This window comes from Chinchilla lanigera, unplaced genomic scaffold (genome assembly GCF_000276665.1).
Source record: "Chinchilla lanigera isolate Chin_1 unplaced genomic scaffold, ChiLan1.0 scaffold00018, whole genome shotgun sequence".
Classification (NCBI taxonomy): Eukaryota; Metazoa; Chordata; class Mammalia; order Rodentia; family Chinchillidae; genus Chinchilla; species Chinchilla lanigera.
The window spans coordinates 16,624,435-16,646,847 of NW_004955419.1; the positions used below are offsets into that span (position 1 = coordinate 16,624,435).

General features: G+C 34.8%; 1 protein-coding gene and 1 long non-coding RNA gene across 2 annotated transcripts in view; one reads left to right on the forward strand and one right to left on the reverse strand.

The window, feature by feature from the left end:
- Positions 1-22,413, forward strand: part of Svep1 (sushi, von Willebrand factor type A, EGF and pentraxin domain containing 1) — a 183,615-nt gene that overhangs the window by 34,624 nt on the left and 126,578 nt on the right. The window contains exons 4-5 of the mRNA XM_005382738.2: positions 21,172-21,330; positions 22,225-22,404. Coding sequence (XP_005382795.1) covers positions 21,172-21,330; positions 22,225-22,404 — 339 coding nt within the window. The remainder of the gene's footprint in view (positions 1-21,171; positions 21,331-22,224; positions 22,405-22,413) is intronic.
- LOC102014783 overlaps positions 14,925-22,413 on the reverse strand; it is a 31,893-nt gene continuing 24,404 nt past the window's right edge. The window contains exon 3 of the long non-coding RNA XR_260635.1: positions 14,925-15,004. This is a non-coding gene — a long non-coding RNA (uncharacterized LOC102014783). The remainder of the gene's footprint in view (positions 15,005-22,413) is intronic.

Below are 22,413 nucleotides of genomic sequence, written 5' to 3' on the forward strand. Positions count from 1 at the left end.
ATATATATATCCATCCTATGTCTCCCTACCACTTTCTTGGGTTTTTTTGAGACTGGATCTTGTTAAATCACTAAATTGCCCAAGCTGGACTTGAATTTGTTGTCCTCCTATTTTAGCCTCCCAGGGTACTGGGATTACTAGTATTTACCACTAGGTCTAACTAAGTATGGTATATATTTTGATACATATTACTTTTGGAAACTCATCTTTTAATGAGATGGATCATTAGTGCATATATTCATGGATTTAAATGATTCTTCTTAGAGTAAGAGACCATATGGCATCAATTTCTCTCTTACTGTTACAGATTTTAGTGCTGAAAACGTTCTTCATATAAATATAGAAATGGGACATACCAGAGTTGTGTTAAGTTAATGTCACTCAATTGTTGGAGTTTCTCCTTAGTTACATGCCAAAAATAACCTCAGTTATCTGTCATCAGAAAAGTATTTTAAATGATCTATTAGCTGGCAATCGCCTTGGGTCCTTTTTCAAATTTGATGAAATTGAAGAATTGGGAAACTTCTGACTTTCAAAACCAGTTGTTACCCAATCATTATCATTATTCAATGTCTCTGTTTCTGGGAAGCCACCTAAAAGGATTTTACTAAGACTTATTGGAAGCCTACCTGCTTATTTCAGTTATATAAGTTCTAGAGAGCTGCTGTATGACATTGTTCCTACATAAGAAAAGCTTCTTCGAGACTCTGCTTGTAGTGCCTTGGATAAAATAAGGTTTAAGGATATCAAGATCTTGAATGATGCTGCAAGATTTTCATTTTGGGGCAGTACTATTGAGTAAGTCTTAAATAATTCAAGAAGTACACATTTCTTTTGAAAAATAAAGGCAGGCAGTTGTCAAAAGATCCCATAGACAATTTCTCAGGCACATTATCACTTTAGTTATATATGAATCTTGAAGTTCTCAAAATAGGGTCTCTTAAAATGATCCATGCCACATCCATATGCTACTGGCAAAGTATTTGTCTACTTAAATTCTTCCTTTGCAAACGAAAGTTTAAATAATTCAGATTTTCCCACTGTTACTCAGTGGTGAAGAGGTGGAGTTAGCATGTACACCCTGAGCTGTCTGACTCCAGAGTTCACACTATTCCTTCCAATCCATCCATACCACGCATTACACAGCCATGATCCATCAAATCAATGATCCAGAAGTATTTTGCCACTCTTTCCAGATTACATGTAAAATAAATGGTTGCTTCTAAGTTGCAGCTTAGTATCCCTGGTGTTTGCTTTCACTGGGTCTACTTGGAGCTGAAATTCATTACATGTTAGATGTTTAGCTGAGTTTGAATGACAGCCAGTATTCACCACTTCAACATGATAGCTCAAACTAGAAAGAATCAGGCTATGACTGACCATCCCAAACTCACTGAAATCATCATGTCCCTTGTAATATGCTAAGTGCCAATAATGCTAAAACATATACGATTCAGTTCATATGCAACTTTGTGTTCATACATAGGTATTGGTAGCAACTACTGTTAGGAATCCTAGTTCATTTACTCATTTTTTTTGCTAGGCAATTTTTTCCTTCAATGTACCTTAGTTTCCTAGGCTATGAAACAGAGTCAATAATAGAAAGACTGTCAAAAATGAAATATGTGTAAAAGCTTACTAAATTGTCTGGAATATAGTAAGTACTTGATTAATGTTCTTTCACTTATGAGCGATGGTTCTCAACAAGGAATAATTTTACCCATCGGGGGACATTTAACAATATCTAGTGATAGTTTTGCTTGTTATAGCCAAAAGTGCTACTGGTATCTAGTGAATGGTGGCCAGGGATGCTGCAGGACATCCCACAACATACCTCGCAACCCCCAGTAAGTTTCAAATGTCAATTGCAAAGCCCAGTTCTGCATTGGACAGATTAGATTCATGTAGTAAAGTGAGATGCAAGCAATAATACTGCATCTTTTTAAAAAAAAGTTTGAAAAGAAACAACATCATGTGATTCTACTAGAGTTGAATTGTTCTTGAGTATAACCATTGCACCACCTTCTACTCCAGCCACTCTAGGGCTCTTGCAGCTGCTTAGACACTTCCACTACTTTTTCATGGATAAATGCAACTGCAGCTTTATTCCTTTTTCCCAGAAACTCGTATGTCTTCTCTGTATGTCCAGTTTTTACCAGGCCTTCAAGATTCACACCAAATGCACTTCTCCAATGGAAACTTCACTCTCAGCCATCAGTTGGTCACCATGGCACAGGTAGAGCTAGATATTTCAGTTCTCCTGTATATCTTCTCTCTGTTCACAGTTACTATGTATCATTAGAATTTTTGATAGGTTTCTCTTCTCTAATATTCCAAGAATTCCTTTAAATCACAGTTACTTTTTTTCTAGCCTCTACTGCACAGCTCATAGATTGGAGTGAGCATTAATAAGTTTTTTGGTGAATGAATGGATGAGTAAATAAATAAAATGTGTTGCATGTTTAGACACAAGAGCAGAGCATATGGAGACACTGCTTGGTTCTCAACTTCCTGGGAATTTTCCATTCCTTTTATAGAGAAGCAAAGGTGAACAACTCTACTGACCCTGAGAAACACTGGCTTAGTATCAAAGTGAGCCATCTGGAAGGCCCAGTTCAACAGTAGGAAGTAGCTAATCACACATTTATCTCTTTTATGTTATCTAGTTACTGAGATTATTTCCCAATTTATAACTAAAACCACGATAGTGTGTTTGTGTGTGTACACACACATAAAGCTATTTGCACGTACAGGTGGTTCAAGGTAGTGTTTTACTTCGTTTAACAGTGTAAGACACAGCATTTCAAGGTATTGTGGATTTTTACTGCTTAAGCAATCATTGACAAACATATAAAGCAAACCATTATTACTATACATTGCATCATGTTAACTGTTGGGAATTTTCTGTTAACACTTGAGGCTTGCAAATCTTCTTGAAATATGGAAGCAGTAATATGAAAATAGATCAGGAACTCCAGAACAATTTTCAAGGAAAAGTACACATCAAAAGTGAAAATGTTAAGGAAAAACCATAAAAATTAATAAAATGAAGCTACTTTATGTTTAAAAGAGTCTTTACTACATGCATGCCATGTTATTGTTCACCTAGAAGATCCAAAGGACTCAGCTGAAAACCACTGGCACAAACGGAACAGGTTTGTAAGATAGTAAGAAAATTATTTTAAATCAATATTTCTATACAGAAACACATAAAAGAGATATTTCCTTAAAATAACTGGAAAGAAAATTGTGCGCCTCTCAAGGCATTATAAATTCTTATTAAAACATACATTATGTGAACAAGAATGCCACTTTATAAACTGCCCATTCCAGTCATAATATTTATGTACACTTTTCATCATTGTCCTCTCCCATGTATCGTGGTGTCTACAAAGCAGTGACAGTTCCTCTGTAGTGACTGGAATTCACTAGTCTCAAAAAAGCGATTTCTCTACCTTGTATATTTCTGGATGTACTTTGAAATTTTGTTTCTCTATTTGGTATTGTTTAAATTTTTTTTTCCATTATACTTTCTCTCTTGCAATAACTATAAATTCACATGAAGTTTTGAAAAACAAATGTCAGAAAGCACTTTTATTCTTTTCCAGGTTTCTCCACTGGTAACATCTTGCAAATCTACCTATGCTATGGTAACAAGGACATTGACACTGATACAGAATATCCTCACCCCTACCAGGGTCATTTCTGTTGCTCTTTTAGAGCAACAGATACTTTCCTCTTATTTCTAGCCTGCCCCAAACACCAATCTGTTCTCCGTTTCCATATGCTTTTCATTTTAATAATGTAAAGCACATGGAACAGGGACTATAACAGTATGAGACAGGGTTTTTTCATTTGGTACAGTTCTCTGGAGAGTTTCCTAAGATATTGCATGTGTCAGTACTTATTCCTTTTCATTGCTGAATCATATTTCATAATACAGATGCACTGCAATTTAGCCATTTGCCTGTTGAAAGACATCTGGATTGTCTCCAGTTTTGACCTTTTGTAAAAAAAGTTGTTATACACATTTACATATCGGTTTTTCTGTGAAAGGGGCTTTATTTTCACTAGACTAAATGTCCACCAGTGACACTGTAGGTTGTTACAGTAATTGCATGCCTAGTCATGACAGAAACTGAAAAAATGTTTTCCAAAGTGGCTCAAATCTTTCCCTTTCCATCCAAAGAAATATATGAGTTATTCAATTTCTCTGCTTGTCTTCTCTGTTAGCTTATGCTGTTGTCATTATTTTATTATGGTCATTTTGAATAACTGTATTAGGATATCCTATTTGATTTTTAATTTGCCTGTCTCTGGTGAATGGTGATTTTGAACATCTTTTCATATTCTTATTCATAGCCTGTGCATCTTCTTCAGTTTCCTCAGCTGTTTGTCTGTATTCTAATTCATTTGTTGGTTTCTTTATTTTTATTTATGGGAATTCTCCATGCATTCTATTTACTGGTCTTGTATCAGACATACGACTTTCAACTTTTTTCCTTTATTCTGTAGTTTGTCTTTTTTTAAATTCCCTTAAGAGTGTTGCTTTAACGTAAATGCTCTTTAATTATTTATCAAATTTTCCTTCTGTGGATTGTGCTTTTAGTATCAAGTCTAATTTGTTGCCTCATCCTGTCTCAGGAAAATCTTATCCTATGCCTATCACAGTTTTGCATTTATATATAAATTTATGATACATTATAATTTTTGTATAAAGTGTGAGATTTAGGTCAAACTTAATTTTTGTACACATGGATGTCTAGTTTTTCCTCTTTCTTGAAAAGGCTATCTTTCTTCTACTGAATGCTTTTGCATCTTTTTTGAAAATCAATTGACTCATTAAATAAGTCTATTTCAGGGTTGTATTTTTGTTCCACTTATCCATTAATACCATGTGGTTTGATTATTTAGCTGTGATTACTTACAGCTACACAGTAAGTCTTGAAATCACTTCCATTTCATTCTTTATCAAAACTGGTGTAGCTATTCTAGTTCTTTTGCCTTTTAATATAAATTTTAGACTAATACTGTCTACACCATCAAAATAATCTTGCTATAACTCATAAGAATTATGTCATATCTGTATCTCAGTTTGGTGAGAACTAGCATTTTTACTGTGTTACAACTTGCAATTTATGAACATGATGTCTGCTTAAAATATTCTTTTATTTCTTCCCTTAGTATAATACTGTTTTTTATACAAGTTCTGCATATACGTTTTAGATTTATGCTTAAGTTTTTTATTACTTTGAGCAACAATAAATAATTTTAAATGTATTTTAACTTTCAACGTCCTTCTGTTCTTTACTGGTATATTGAAATGCAATTGATTTTTTTCATTGTACTTTGCAACCTTACTTAATTCATCTATTAGTTCTAAGGGAAGGGCTTTCACTTTTTTTTTGTTTTTGGCAAATCCGTTGGCCTTTTCTAAGGAGAATTGTGTAATTTACAAATAGAGTTGTATGTCTTCCTTTCTAATCTGCATGGCTTCCCTTTCATTTTCTTGCCCTGCCATACTGGCCTGAACTCCCAGCACTGTGTTGAATAAGAACTGCTTTTTTCTAGTCTTAAATAAAAAATGTTTAGTCTTTCATCTTAAGTATAAAGTTATTTGTATGGTTTGAGAATCAATTTCTTAAAAAAATCCTCTGCACTTCTCCTCTTCTGAGTGTTTATCACCAATGAATTTTATTGTAGGACCTTTTGTGCATCAATTGACATAACCTGTGAATTTTCACTATTAACCTATTAATGTGATAGCTTACGTTTAATAACTTCCAAATATTGAGCTAGCATTGTATCCTTGGGATAAATATTATTGGGTAACAATGTATAAGTTATTTTATATGTTGCTAAATTTCATTTACTAATATTTTTCTAAGAATGTTTGTGTCTATATTTCTGAGAGGTATTGGTTTATAGGTTTGGGTTGTTTTTGTTGCTATTATTGTGGTGGTGATAGTGGTTCAGTTTGATTTGATATTTGCCTGTATGTATGTATGTGTCAATTTATCAACCTTCTACCATCTGTCTGTCAGTGAATTCTGAATCTTTTCTCTCCTTTTTTTTTTTTTTTTTTTTTGAGACAGGATCTCACTACATAGTTCAGGCTGGCCTTGAACTCATGGAGATCCTCTTGACTCAGCTTCCCAAGCACTGGGATTACAGGCATGCATCACCACACCTGGTTCCTGCATCTTGCTTAGATATAAGGGTATACTGGGATAAAATGAATTGCAATATATTCTCTCTTCTGTTTCTTAGAAGAAATTATGTAAAAGTTATGTGAAGTTTTTGTAGGTATTGGTAAATATTGTTAAAACTGTCTAGTAAGATATCTGGTACCTAGATTTCTCCTATGAGGCAGGAGATTTTTCAACTATGAAATAAATTGTGTTAGAGCTATTCAAATTACAGTATGCATAGCAAAACCTTGGTTTGCAAGCATAATTTGTTCAGGGAATATGCTTGTAATCCAAAGCACTTGTATATCAAAGTGAAGTTCCCCATAAAAGATAGTGGAAATTCAAATGATTCATTCCACATTTTATTCATATAAAATGATTACAATACTGTAATATATTACAAAATAATAAAGAAAATACAGTATATAAGGAAAAATAAGTTAATCTGCACTTGCCTTTGAAAACCTTCATGGCTGGTGTGAGAGAGACGAGAGAGCTGGGTTACTGTGTAGGACAACTTTCCCTATCACTAACAGAATCACTGATATCTATTGACTGAGTGAAATATTTTTATTTCCATGCACCTTATAACAAAGAACCTATCCAATGAGACTTGCTTTTGCCTCCTTTTGAGGATTTTGCAGAAATGTGACATTGCATTGTCATTAAACAGATTCATCTATTGGGCTGCTACGGGCTTATTCAGATGGTATTTCCTACAAAATTTTGCACTGTTTCCCACATTTTACACATCTCCATAATCTTATTTGAAGTGAGGTATTCCTCCTGTGCAGAAGAGCTCTCCTTTATAACCTTTTGCTGTTGGAAGACGATCACCCACAATGAGAGAGAGACAGAGAGAGAGAAGGGAGAGGAAAAGGAAGAGAGAGAGAAGAACCGTTAGTTCAGTTGTGATTATGTGACATTCAGCATCACCTGCTAATCATGTTGCAAGACATATTCGTTTATCAAGTTAAAATGTATTAGAAATGCTTGCTCATCTTGTGAAACACTAGCAAAATAAGTTACTTGCAACCCAAAATTTTGCTGTATTTCATATTAAATAGACTATGGTAGTTTGTATTTTGAGGCAAATTGGTCTGTTTGTCAAATGTATATGTAAAACTATTATGTTTATCATGTCTAGTGGTCCACTTCATTCCTGATATTGATAATTTGTGTCTTCTCTCTTTTGTTCTATATCAATCTTTCTTGAGATTTGTTAATTGTATTGCTTTTTTTCAAATCCTTTATTTCATTAATTTTTGTCTTGTTTTTAATTTTATTGATTCCTATTCTTATATTTTTTTCCTTTCTTCTGTGTAATTGCATTTATTTTGCTGTTTTTTTCAAGATTCTTAAGGTATAATTAGATAGGGGATGAGACTTTTTCTCTTTTTTAATGCATATGTTTTGTGTTATAAATTTCCTTTTCAATGCATTTTATTAAGCATTAACTTAACCATTCCTGCTTTCTATTTCCAAAATATATCTTCTTTCATCATTTTGATTTCTATCTTCATATATTATTAGAATTGAAATGAGTTTCTTATAGGCATCATATATGTACTTGATCATTTTGAAATTCCATTTTGCCATTCTCTTTTATGTATTTAGATTATATTTAATGTAATTATTGATATGTTGGGCTGTAAGGGTGCCATTTAATTGTTTTTGTTTTCTGTCTGTTAGCTTTGAATTTTGTTTTTCTTTGTCTGCCTTTTTTGCTTTCCTGTGGATGACTTGAAAACTTTTTAGAATTTTATTTTGACTTATGTATAGATTTTGACTATGTATGTATGTATATATAGTATACATATATACACATATATGTTTATATACATATATATGACTCAATCTACTGGTGATATCATTTTACACTTACAGCAAAGTATAGAAATCTTACATCTCTTTCCCCTTCCCATTTACAATATGACTGTCATAAATATTTTATTTACATATATTTAGAACCATATTAGAGAGTTTTACTTCGAACATGACATATAATACAGAACATGCAGGAGGAAGGGCAAAATATATTGTGTTTACTCATATTTTTATTTATCATGCTTTTCCTTCCTTCTGGATATCTCAAGGTGTTTTATTTTAATATTTTTATTCTGTTTTGAGAACTTCCTTAAACAATTCTTTTAGGGTAGATCTTCAGTGGAAAATTCTTTGTTTTCTCTTATTTAGTTGTGTCTTGATTCCCCATCCCGGATAGGCATTGTTACTGTGTAGAGGATTCTGGGTTGACAGCTCTTTTCTTTTAGGAGATGAAAAACATATTGTTGCTTCTGGCCTCCATAGTTTTTCCTGAGAAACAATTTCTCGCCTATAATTTTTCCTCTATAGTTTTCTAGTTGGGTTTTTTTTTTTTTCCTTGTAGTTAAGCCTGTATTTTTCTCTGGCTGATTTCCAGATCTTTTTCTTTGCCTTTAGCTTTCAAAAGTTTAATTGTCGTTTATTTTGGCATGAATTTCTTTAGATCAAATACATTTTGAGGTTCACTTAGCTACTTGAATTTGTAGATTTATATCTCCTGTCGATATTGGGCTAAATTCAGTCATATTTCTTCAAGTACTTTCCTTACCTTTTTCCTTTCCTTTTCAATTTCTGGTGTTGTGCATTTAAATCTCTTGTAATACTCCCCCATATTTCTGAGGTTCTGTTTATTTATTTTAATCTATTTTCTCCATGTTGTTCAGATCTGATCATTACTATCATTCTATCTTTCAGTTCACTGATATTTTCTCCTTCTGTTCCTGTATTCTTCTGTTGTACTCATCTAATTTTGGGAGGAGGTAGTGCTTTTTTCAGTAATTACCTTTTATTCAGTTCTAAAATATCTTTTTTGTTTTTCTTTATACTTTTAAATTTTTTTATTTGTTTCAAAAGTATTTGCAATGTACCTTGAAACATTTTTCATTGTCAGATACAGTAATTCTAATATCTTTATCATCTTTGTTTGGGTATCTTATTCATGGCTTTTTTTCATTTACTTAGGATTTTCCTGGCTCATGGCATGACCTATAATTTCCGACAGAAATCTGGACATTTTTATGTTATATTTCATGGGTCTGGGTCTCATTTAACCCTTCATTTTTAGCAGGTTTAATGTGACACCACACCACCAAGGGAAGGAGAATTGAGAGCACCCCCTGTTCTATCCAGGTGATAATAGAAATGCAAGTTCCTCATTTTATCTCTGCTGACGCTATTGGATGACGGACCTCATTACTGCTGGGAGGACACAGAAGTTTGGTTGCTCACTAGGCCTCTGCAGATGTAAACCTGTTTGGGAGGTATAGGCGTTCCTTACTATTGCTCCTTCTAACAGTACATTGACCTCTTTACTGCTTAGTGTTAGTGAATGTCCTGATTCTTCACTAAACCTCCTTGAACACCAAGGAGGATGGGAAAGGGCCCTTCCTTACTTCTGAACAAATGGTGGAAGTAAGGTACAGCCTTTCCTCTGTGGTCTCCATTGGGACTCAGCTCCCTACTTCACCTTCTCTGGTAACACTCTTGCAGAAATCTCGGGCTACCTTGCTAGAAAAGCCTTGCAAGAGTGGAAATCCAGATTCTCACTTGGCTTTTGCTATTGTAACTGGACATGGGGTACAGTTTTTTTTGTGTGTGTGTAGTACTTGGATAAAGTAGAAAAGTAGAGTATTGTTGTCCAAAAGTGTCATATCTTCGTGGGCTTCTCTTTTCCCCATCCTTTGACTAGAGAGAGCACATTTTGTTGAGCGTATTGTTTTATCTTTGCCAGTTCCCGTTGATGTTTATGGGTTGCAAGCTTTTTCAACTTCAAGTGTGGAATACATCAGGAAAGAGAAAACCCAAGGAGGCCTCCTGCATGTTTCTTTACGAATCTTGAGTTTCCTGCCTGGTCTTGCTTCTTATTCTATGCATCAGTGTCATTTTATGTTTATTTCATGCATAATACCAAGGATTTTTATGTGCTTAGTAGGAGAATTAAGGAAAAGTAGATCTTCCAAGAAATAAATGCTTGTTAAGTGTATTATTTCCTTTCTGTTGACAGATTTTTCCACTTTCATTATATCAGCCCAACAGGCTATACTTTTTACGGGTTGGCTTAATTTGGGACACCCACAGTAGAAGTATAAAGATGTTATTTTTTCCTGTATTTCATACTGGATAATGACTTTTTTTCTGCTGAAACCAAAGTGATCTGGGAAAAAAAAATGGTTACTGGTTAACAATGAAAAGACTAAATGTCTTACAAACAATCATAAAACAAAATCAATGAAGGAAAAATTAAACACATTAAAGTTCTTAGATTATCCTTATGTACAGAAATCCATGGACGTGAGTAAATAACACTGTGCGTTTGAGAATGAAATGTTGTTGTCCTCCAAGAGCATTCTTCAAACTGCATCCAGAGTGATTTTATTCCACTCCGTAATTTAAAACATTGTCATTGTTCCCCGTTGTCTCTATGAAAAACTTTTGAATGTAACTTCCCCAACCTTGATGTTTCTCATACCCCCTTACCTTTCTAGCCTCACCCTTCTGTGCCCTCCTTTTTTTTCAAGTCTACCATGTCCTTAGTGCCTATGATGGTTCCTGATTCTGTAATGCTTTCACCCTGCTTCTACTCCTCCTCTCGTGTCTACTCATGGTTTGTCTCTTCTTTGAAATCACTTTGACCAGCAAAGCTTACTCAACCACCCTACCACTTTCTCCAGTCTGGATGACGGCCCTGTCCTGTATTGTCGTGTGTGATGTCTTGGATTTGAAATGTCCCTCAGTACTCATGCACTAGAAGCTTGCTTACCAGCTGATGGGCTTCTGGGATGTAATTGGATCATTCAGGTTCTAACTTCAGGGAGAGGATTACTCCATTGATGAGATCATAATTTGTGGCAATACTGGGAGGAGAGATAAGCAGGAGGTAGGAATGGAGTAGATCATGGGGTGTGACCTTAGGACTCCCCCTGGTTCCCAGCCTCTTACTCTCTGGTCTTTCCCTTTCTCTTAGCTTCCTAGCTGCCATGAGGTGAGCAGCTTTGCTCCACTGTGCCTTTCCACCTTGGTATTTGGGCTTTGCCACAAGCCTAAAAACAATGGAGCCACCCAATCATGCTCTGAGACCCTGAAAGCAAGAATCAAATAAACCTTTCTTCCTTTAAATTGTTTTCTCCAGTTTTTGGTCACAACGATGAATGATGCTACGCGGTACTTTTCCTGTGTTTGTTTAAGGCTAAAACTGGCAAAGGTTGTCCTTTGCTTTATCTTCATTATCCCTTTACCTGTTTTATCCTTTTCATCCCTAACAAGGGTCATGGAATTTTACTTTTACAGTTCGGCTATGCACATGGTCGCCCATGCAGTAGTAATGGAAAAACCAGTTCTCCAATTAGTTACATAACTTAGGAGCACACAGCATCAGAGCCAGGAATAATTTGCAAATTTCTTACTCTTACACTCAATCCTTTGTACCATGCCCCATTTTAGTGGGTGAAATGGGGAAAAGGCAGTGACATGGTGAAATTTAATGTGATGAAACCATTGCAATACCCAAAAAATACTTAATTTTATGCATACACATATTATTCAAAAGATATATTGAACAGGTATATTAAAATGGGTCTACGAAAAGAAAACAACTGTTACATGACTAGAGTACTTCAAAATGGGGTAGAATACACCACACAAATCATCAAAATGAGTGTCAGGCAAATCAGATCAGTCTGAATCACATCTTATGGATACCACAGAAGAAAATCATTTAAATCTGTCCATTAACTCCTTAACTCTTTACTGACTATATCTTTAGCTATACTGGAGTATGAGATTGTTGTACAATACTTTTCTTTAAGTATCTTATTATGAAATAGAGCTTTAATTGCTATAAACAAGTCACAATGTGTGTCATGAACCAAAAATTATGATTAATCCAGTTTAGAGCAACTGGGTTTAAATAGAAACAAAATTAACATGATATATGTGATGTGATATAAATGGTGTAGGAATTTTTATAAAATGCTTATTTTTAGTTCTGAAAGTGGTAGGACTTGAATTGGGTTTCAATGACAACACTTGGACCCTTAGAGACTGGGGAGATTATTATAAAGATTAAGAAGTCCAAACCTTAATAGGGACATGCGGTAGCTTATCTAGATGGGAAGGTAGCCTAATCTATAGATATAATGGGATATGAGGCAAGAAAAATGAAATGGAAAAGTGGCTTGTATTGAGATTTGACTTCCAGGTCACAGAGATGGTCATTGTTCAATTGGCAGTGGTGTTGCAACAGAGACTTTTGGGCAGAAAAATAGAATAATAAGGAAATGTGTTAAGCGTATTAATTTTGTACCTGAATGTGAAACAATATAAAATAGTAGTACATAGAAAAGTTGTAGAATCAAACAAGGAATAAACTAATAAGGTCCTAATTTAGTGTGATCATAATGGAAATCAAGAACAGAAATTGATGTAATCTACATTTCCAAATTACCAGAGACCACAATGTCTTGTTGAATGAGAGACAGAGGCAAGGAAGAAAGAAAACATAGTAGGCAGCTACGGCCTGAGATTTTACTTGTAACCTGTCACTCTTCATAGGCCCCCCACCCAGTGAAAAACAAATTTGACAGGCACCAAACTACACTCGGAGTCTTTTTTTTTCCATTCCAGCTGGTAAGGTCAAGTGTTACTAGGTCTGACATATGCCAATTTCCTTAGAACAGGCTAATGTTCAGTAGGTATGCAGCAGTACAGTTGTAAAAGCTATTAAAACACTGAAATGTTTATGCACTGGTTGGAAAACCTACTGTTCCAGGTCCCTTGAGTGATCTTTTACTCATAGGACCCCTGTATAGGGGTATTGTACTTTCCCACAATCCAGCATCTATACGGGGAACATCTAGCAGATAAGCCAGTATGCAGAACCTGCTTTGCTTCTATACTGTGTGTTCTCACTGATCAACAATCAGTCCATGCCAAGTTGTAATATTTTGAACCTTATTCTTGCTATAGGTGGAGTTTTCTTCCAGAAGGCTAAATTCTTCAAGCAAATGGTCTTTCACTGAACCTAGGAATGTGTGACTCCCCAGACAAAGCAAATCTAGGTTCAAATTTAAACCCTGTTGCACTGAAATCCACAGGCCTTTACATTTAAGTGACTCATTGGTGATTTTTAAAACTATTAATACTTGATGGCAAAAAAGAGTACAATTAAGTTTTGCACTTCCAATACTGATAATGAGAATACATAGGCTTTGTGAGTTAAAACAATTAATATTATTTTGCCTAAGACAAAATCTTAACTAAAGATTTAAGGAAAGAAGATGTTTTAAAAAGATTGTTTAAGGTTATAGAAAAATTAGAATCAACCTACACATCAAACATTAAAAGAATAACTAAACCAAACTAATTTAGCTTATGTATTTTTATTTCTTTATATGATTCTGAATTATTAGCTATTTTTGGAAGGGAATAATAGAGTTGGAGGTAATTCTAAAACTCTTCAGAGGGCAGCTCCTAAAGGAGCAAGCCCACAAAGTTGTAGTTATAAAACTCAGGATTAGCTCACAGTTTTCATCCGAACTCTAAATTCCTTAAAAAATTAAGAATACAGGAAGGTCTTCACCTACATATTCTATATTCAGCCAGGTTGTATTTCCATGTGAATCTGTATGGGAGTATATGCAATGTTCTCTGGTGATTTGCTCTATTTTATACGCAGTCCTTTGAGGGTTTTGGTTTTTGATAAACTTGTCGTGATCCAGCACTAATCTCCTGACAAGTCTGAGCAGATGCTTATATTCGCAACATGGCATCCTGCAGTGAAGGTGCCATTTGTTTTTATGGCACCACACCAGGCTCAAATTTACAGTTTTGTGCAAATACTCTGTACTGCAGCCAAATGAACTGACCAATCAGAGAGAGCGTGGCAGGGTGCTAATGTGCGTGAGCTCATAGGTTCTGATCAACAACCAGGCCGTGCTGATTTCGGGGCACGCAGAGTTCGGAGAAGGGGAAAGTCTCCTCTTCTAATTCACTGATGAAAGTAAAAAGGATAATTGCTGCCTAACCAAAACAAAGTTCCTGTCCACACGCATAGGTTCCTGTCTAATGTGTGTGAAGACACTGGCTCAGCCTAGGGGAAGCTGATTCTCTTCTAAGTCATTGAGTCCTGGAGCTCAAAGTCCTAGCAAAAACATCTGTAGGAACACATCCTGTATTCATATCAGATCCACAAAACTGAAAGGAAGCATGAAATTGTAATAATAAAGACCCTTTCTCTGAAAACCTACATACTTTTCTGGTGCCCAACCCAGAGAGAACAGAAATGAGGATTTTGGAGTCGCTCAATTCCACAGGCTGCCATCATAATGCACATGAATGGGCACCCTCAGTGTTACGCAGTCTGCAGTCAAATGCAGCACATTCAACTGCCCTGACACTATACCCTTTAAAATTACCATTAGCCTTTGAGATGAATTGTGGATAGAGTAAAGGCTTTCATTTTTTATCAGAGTTTTAAAAAACTAAACTTATGTATAAGGAGGAATTGTACAAAATGTAAGTCACTGTATAATACATGTTATGGATAGTAACATTTTAATTACGACTTAAGTTTTCTAAGAAACTGATATTTAATGGGCCAGATAGACTAAAGGGAATGGAGACTTTCTGTGTTTTACAAATTCCAGACCTGTTGGTATTTTCTCTTCCTCAAAAAATTGCACTGTCAGCCGAAAAAAATTGAATGCTAGCACAACATGATAGCGTCAGGAGTCACGCTTCCAGTAATAGTAGCTGATACGGCCAATGTATTTCTGAAAAGAGAAAGTAAGTTTATGTTAACAACAACAGAAAGAGCAATTAAGAAATATTATTTGATACACTTCCAGGAAGGAAACATCTCATTAAGGAAAAAAAGTGCAATAGCCCTGTAGCCAAGACTTGTGAAACGTGTTCAAACTTCAGATTTATTTTATCTCTTCAACTTTTGCTCAGTTTTGGAAGAGGAATTTTCCCACTTGGGAATCACAGAAGTGGATTACACATCTCCCACCAGAATTGTGCAATGCCTTTAAATGGTTCTCCTAAAGTCTGTTTCCCATTAGTGTTACGGGTTTCACAATACATTTCCAAACGTACTTTTGGATATTTTTATCCAAAAAACTGTTCTCCAATCCTGGAAACCCTTCATTATTCAAAAGATTTTGGAGCATAAACATATGAAATTACTTCCTTTTCAAGTAATATTATTTTTAAAATAAATTGTAAAATCTATAGCAGGAATCTGACTACCCATATTAAAAATTTCTTTAAATTACTTTTTGGTATTAGTCTATTGATAGAAACATCAAATGTTAGTTTTTTGGAAAGATCAGAGATGTTATTAGTTGTAACTTCTGTATGTTGTATAAAAAGAAAAGAAAATCACTTGCCAGTGAACCCAAAGCTTGTTAGTGGAAGATCCAAGTCTTAGGGGTCTAGACTCCAAATCTAATGATCTCTCACCTTGTCCTATTGTTACCCTTCCTGACTTTAGTACTCCAAGCTCTCCTCCGCCAATACAGCTTGTTTTCTCTGGCCCTCCTTTGATTGAATGACTCCCTGCTCAGGCAGTGATACAGACAATGGCCACCTCAAATAATTGGAAGGCTTTCTTCAAGTACGAAGCATGTTGCCCAAGAGAGAATAAGACTAGTCCATATTACTTACAGTGCCAGATACAGAGTTCTCTGCCAGAGCAGAGGTAAGGGTGATGTGTTCTGGGTGGCCCAGAGGGATAGGCAAGACAATTTGTCTGGAGAAGTGAGGAAGCTTCAAAGGGAAAGTTGGATTTTTTAAGGATGTTTGTGGTTCACTAAGAGACAGGAAAACATATGCAAAAGCAGAAGCCAACTGGAGGCTAGAAGCCAAGTGGAGGCTAGGAAAGGGAAATAGGGAAGTAATATTTACCAAGGGCCAGAGCATCTATCCGGCACAACAAAGCTATGAAAAGTATCATTTCTATTTTATGACTGAGAAAATGAAGGGTTGGGGACATTATTCTAACATTTACTGAATGCCAAACTATATGCCAGGAATTATTGCTTTACTCAATTTATTTCAGTGAGTCTTAACCAAAAAAAAAAAATGTGTAAGGGAAATACTACTGCTATTGCACCAGAGAAAACAAAGTTACAGAGAAATTAAGTAAGCTACTCAAACTCCCAAGTCTGATAAATGCGGTAGGAGTAAGGAAGGACTATAGTACAACACTAGGTGCTGGTTGATTCTGAGGTATGTTCTAACTAGCGTGTGCAGTTCGTTGGTTCATTGCAACTGACAGAGATCCCTGATGTCACTGTACTCCAGACTAAAGAGTGAGGGCTTTATCTTATTGATATAGTGTTTAGGTACAGAGTGGTTCAACTGAATTGACATTTTTGAACAGTGTTCAGGCAGCAACATCTAAAATGGGTTAAAGGTAGAACCAAGAAAGATTGAGGAGCCAGTAAAGAGGGCTTTGTAAAAATGCAGAGGAGAAATGAGGAGGTCACACTGTAGGAATGCTGATGGAAAAAAGAAAGTCAGGACATTTTTAAGCAATTAGGTCCAAAAGACATGGTTTTCATTTAGATATTGAAGAAAAAAGAGGAAGAATAAGGGATCAAGACTGTTTCCAAAATCAGAGAATGAGTATTCATGAAATGAGATCTAAGGTTGAAGGCAGTGGCTCTTTTCTATATAATTGCATTTATTTTTGCTTCTACCCAAGTAATACCTATTCATTGTAATGAAATTAGAAATTGTAAACCAGGAAAAATAAACTTGAAAGCCTCAAAATTGTATCCTGAATATGTAGCATGTGTACATAACCTTACAGGTCATTTCCTGCATGTCTCATCTATGCATTTGTAAGTTAAAAAGGATCATACAGCCAAGCAGGGTGGTGCACACCTGTAATCCCAGGACTTGAGAGGTTGAGGTAGGAGGATCGCCATGCGTTTGAGGCCAGCCTAGGCTACATAGTGACTTCAACGCCAGCCTGGACTACATAGTGAGACCCTGTCTTAAAAAAAAGGATCATGCAATTCAGATGAGTTTTAACATTTTCACACTTAACTACATAATTTGAATGTCTCTGATGTCAAGAACTACATTTTTATGGGTAGTATCCCAGCATTCCATTGGATGGATGGGTCAAAAGAATTTGACAGACTGTCTCTAAATATTATCATTAGTGTTGTACAAGTAGTAATAACATTTATGCATATATTTTTGCTTACTTGCTCACTTTTACTTGGGACAGATTCTTAGAGGCAAAATGCTGCATTAAAGAGAAAGCTCTAGTTGAGGCTTTTGGTGTCTACCTTTAAATCATCCTGCAGAAAAGCTTCACACACTCTCAAAGGTGTTGGAGAGAACCTATTTTTCCAGAGTAAATTTTACTCATTTATTATGAGTAAGGTTAAATAAGTTATCCTATTATTCCTGATCATTTACATTTCTTCTTTAGGAAATTTCTACTTCTTATTCTTTATCAATATTCCTATTAGAGTACTCATACCATTCTCATGTACTAGAAAAAGTTATTTACATATTTTATGTTTCTCCTTAAGAAAGTAATTGATTCATCAAAATGTTTTCAAACATTTTATATGTCTTTGTACATCCAATTATATTTTAAACAATATGTCTGATGTGTTTTAGGTTTACATCTTACCAATCTAGTTAATTTCACTCTGTAATATTTACAGTGACTGACATGATTGGTTTTACTTCTGTTACCCTTCTTTATGCAGCTTTGTTTTTTATTCTTTCTTACTATTTCTTTTTTCTATGTTTTTTATTATTTAGATTTTCTTTGTGGTTTTTCTTCTCCATTGATGTGGAGGTTACATCTTTTGCTCTATTTTTAATTATGTGCACTTTATGTAGAAATTTGAATTTAAAATTTTCTTTCCACTTTATTACATTAGTATATATGAAAAGAAATGAGAAATTTATCTTCTTTCTATTTCCTAGTTTCTCTCATATTTTAAACATTTCTTCATTAAACTGTACAAAGATTATTTTCTTCCTTTGAGCATGCATTTTCTGTAAAAAAAAGGACTTTATTTTATATATGTTTTAATCTTCACAATTATTTTAAAAAGGACTTTATTTTATATATGTTTTAATCTTCACAATTATTTTAACAATATACTTAAAATTTACTGTATGTTCCACAAGTTTCTCAATATCTAGGATTTTATTAACATTTTTCTCATTCTTGTGTTCTTTATTTTGATTTCTTTCTCATGAAATGAAGTATGTCTTTTTTTACTAAAGCTGTGCACATTCTCCAATGTATTATTTCTTTCCTCACATGTACCAATGTCTTGCCCAATATTTTGAATATTTTGGGTTAATAATACTTTTATTGTATTGCTATGCATCTATTCCTCCTTTTTTTCTGATGTTTGTTTTTCACACAGGAGAAATGGAGTATTGCTTTGATTTCTCCAGTTAAAGTATCTTGTTTGTCTTTCTTATAGTTTGTAATATTTTTCCTTTATCCCAGATGTACCTTTTTAATTAATTTTGCCTGGAATTTGGTGAATATTTTTATACTAAAATTTAAGAAATAGTCTTGTATTTATATTAGAACTATTACTCTTGCTAGGTCTACTTAGTTCTATTGTTCTGGAAGTGGCTTTATTTTATTGTCCAATGACATTTTTAATTTTGCAGTAATAATTAAAATTTTCTTTTCAATTTTTGTATTTATCTCAGTCACTTTCTTCTACAAATGCTGGCTTCTATTTAAAGGAGACTATGTTGTTCTGCACCTTCTTGAGAATTCTAATGAAACATTTACTGAAATATATATAGGAAGAAATTTTCAACAGTATGAATAATTCAGTAATAATTTGATATTCAGTAATATAGTGCTTCAAAGGCATATTCTCATTCCTTATGCTGAATTATTTTTCATAAATCATTGTTTTGGTTACTTTTCTTGTTGCTGAGACAAAATACCTGACATTTAAAGTCAAAGGAGAAAAAGTTTATTTATCTCACAGTTTGTAGAGGTCTCAGTCCATAATTGGGTGGCTTCAAGGCAGGGTGTATAGCAGACAGGAATTGAAGAGAAGAAGCAGTTCATGGTGGGCAGAAGGCAGGAAAGCAAACAAGGGGCAACTACAGCTTTCTGTCCTTTCTATCTTATCCAGGCTACTTAGGACAGATAGCACACCCTTAATCCTAGTACCCTTGATCCTAGCATTGCACTATGAATCAATCCCAGCATCACACACACTAGATCTAGCTACCTCTGAGAAAGCCCCACCTATGACTGCATGAGGCTTTTGGAGGACAGCTAGACACAAACTATAATAATCACATATCATTATTACTATTTTTAAAATATGCTTCTCATTTTAAGCTTCAAATTAATCCAGATCTCTAATTTTCTACTATATGTCATAGAAATATGATACCTTTTTGTTTTTGAACATAATCAAGAATTTTAGAAGCATGGTTATTTTTTCTAATAATTATATCATAAGTCTTATCTCTTAATATGATTTTTTATACTGCTATGCTGGTTTAGCTTCAGCATTCAAGAGACTTGGAATAGAGACACACTCATGTCGTGGGAAAGATCATGGCCTCTAGATCCGAGCTGTCTGGGTTCAAATCCCACCTGACACCTACTTCAGCAAGTTATTTAGAACTTTAGCTTTTTCATCTATAAAGTGAGATTAGTACTCTTACTTACTTTATAAGATTAATACTATTAGCCACTTCATAGAAATTTAAGGAGTTTAAAAACATAATGTTTATAAAATACATAGAACAGTTGTTGGAACTTAATGAATGCTATATAAATATATTTTTCTGTTTAAAAAATACTAACTCTGTCACCTTCTAACTGAATTATTTTAATTAAGTGATGTCTCTCTAAACATCCTTTTTCTCATCTCATGACAGATATAATACTAATAATACTAGTGCATATATCTATAATATTAATAACTTTTAATACACTTATTAACATGTAAGGATTAAATGAGACAATTTATATAAATTATTACCACGCAGGTAGACATTCCTTGGTTGCTATGGTTTTTAAACAGACAAATGCATCCTGGGACTATGCTACATTTAATTGGCAAAACTGAATATGGCAAGCTCCTTTTGTCCTTTCATTTATTATTAGAATTCTTATTTTTTGAGTTATTTTATAGATGTGTAGCCTCAGAGGGATGAAGTTACAAATTCAAAGACACAGTGTCAATGTGGAGGGAAGAGTTAAAGCAAGGTCAATTAGATTCTGCTTTTAATCTTTCTTCCCAGAAGACTGGAAAATGCAGGGCCTTTATCTCTGTTTTCTTCAAAAGGCGTAGGTCCCATCTGTGGGATTAGTTCCCATGAGCCTGTCCTTTCTCCTCATCCTCTGTCAAGTGCTTTGAACAGAAATAAAAGGTCAAAGTGCTTTTTGCATATCAACCATGATTCCTCTCTCCTCTGCTGGGCAGTATGCGGGCCTGTGTGCTTGCGTGCGTGAGTGCCTGCCTGCCTGCCTCCCTGCTTGCCTGTGTGTCTGGATGGTGGAGGTAGAGCTACAGGTTAGGAGCAATGAAATATGATGAATACCATTTATAACAAGATTTGTTTAATCTGTTGAAGATCACTGATTCCTTCTGGTCTCTTAACTTATGTTGCTATTTGGAATTTTCTCACAAATCATCCCAGACATGTCATATTGTGCTGTGTTGTGTTGTGTTGCATTGTGATGCAAATTAACTGTGGGACAGGTACAGGAGACCTTCATAACCCACATGTAAGAAACTACATCACTGTTTTTTAAAAAAGTTATTGTCTATTCTTGCATTCCTTATGCTGTTATTTCTGTGAAAAGCTATTGTTTGGTTTTTCTCCCTCTGGTTAGTTTCAAATATTTTGTTAACTCTTGATTGATGTACCATATAGCATGGTCTCCCTGGCTATCTGCCCACAGCTTGCCCATCAGGGACATACAAGCCTGAAGGTTCTCCAGGAGGTATCAGCACATGCATCCCCTGTCCTGATGAAAACCACACCTCCCCACCCGGAAGCACGTCCCCCGAAGACTGCGTCTGCAGGGAGGGATACCAGGCATCTGGCCAGACATGTGAAGGTAAGGCTCCCACCACTGCAGATAGGAAATAGAAAAGCTGATCTCTGTGACAGAAATAGTGATATTTGCATTCAATTCATTTAGAATGATCTTTAATATTTCTTTCCCTAGTCATGTAGGGGGGTGTTATTTGCTTTTATTACCTAACATTTATTATCATTGATCACATACATATCTTTGCAAAGCAAAAATTGATCTGAAACCCTAGGAGTAATCTAATTGTGAGAATAGGGTTAGTACTAAAATGAATGGAAAGAGAGATATTATAATTCTATTAATAAATTTGAATAGCCAAGGAGCTTATGTTGGTAGCAATGACAGTCAAATTCATTTTTAAAAGGTTTAAATAGTGTCCCAATATTATTCATGTCAAAAATTGAATATATTTAAATATCATATAATGTGTAAAAGAAGCTGTGGCTCTTGAGCATTGTAACAAATACCCCTTGCTACTTTTATCTGTTCTTTCTTTCATACCATCCTAATTAGGAAGGAAAATACCTAATGAATAATGATGGTCAAGAAATAGGGGTTGGAGCATAGCTTAGTATTTAGCATATGTGAAGTCCTGGGTTCAATCCCCTGCAGCACTTCCCCAATAAAACTAGAAAATTTCATATCTATGTAGATAGCAAAAAAAATTTAAAGTTTAAAAATATTTAATCTGTATTTAAACTTTAATCTGAAAAAAAAAAAAAAAAAAAACCTAACAGGAGTCAAATGTAAGGGTTGTTCTTCCTACCTTGCTCTTAGAAATTCAAATGCTGTTAAATAGGAAAGCTGTGGGGAATTGAGAAATCTGTAAAGCATAACCTCTTCAGCAAGGCAAAGAAAGAAAACATTCCACAGACAAAGCCTGACCTTGCTTTTTAATTTTATTTCTATAAATGTTAGTTGTCCACTGCCCTGCTCTGAAGCCTCCTGAAAATGGTTACTTTATCCAAAATACTTGCAACAACCACTTCAATGCAGCCTGTGGGGTCCGATGTCACCCTGGATTTGACCTCGTGGGAAGCAGCATCCTCCTGTGTCTACCCAGTGGTTTGTGGTCCAGTTCAGAGAGCTCTTGCAGAGGTATGCAAA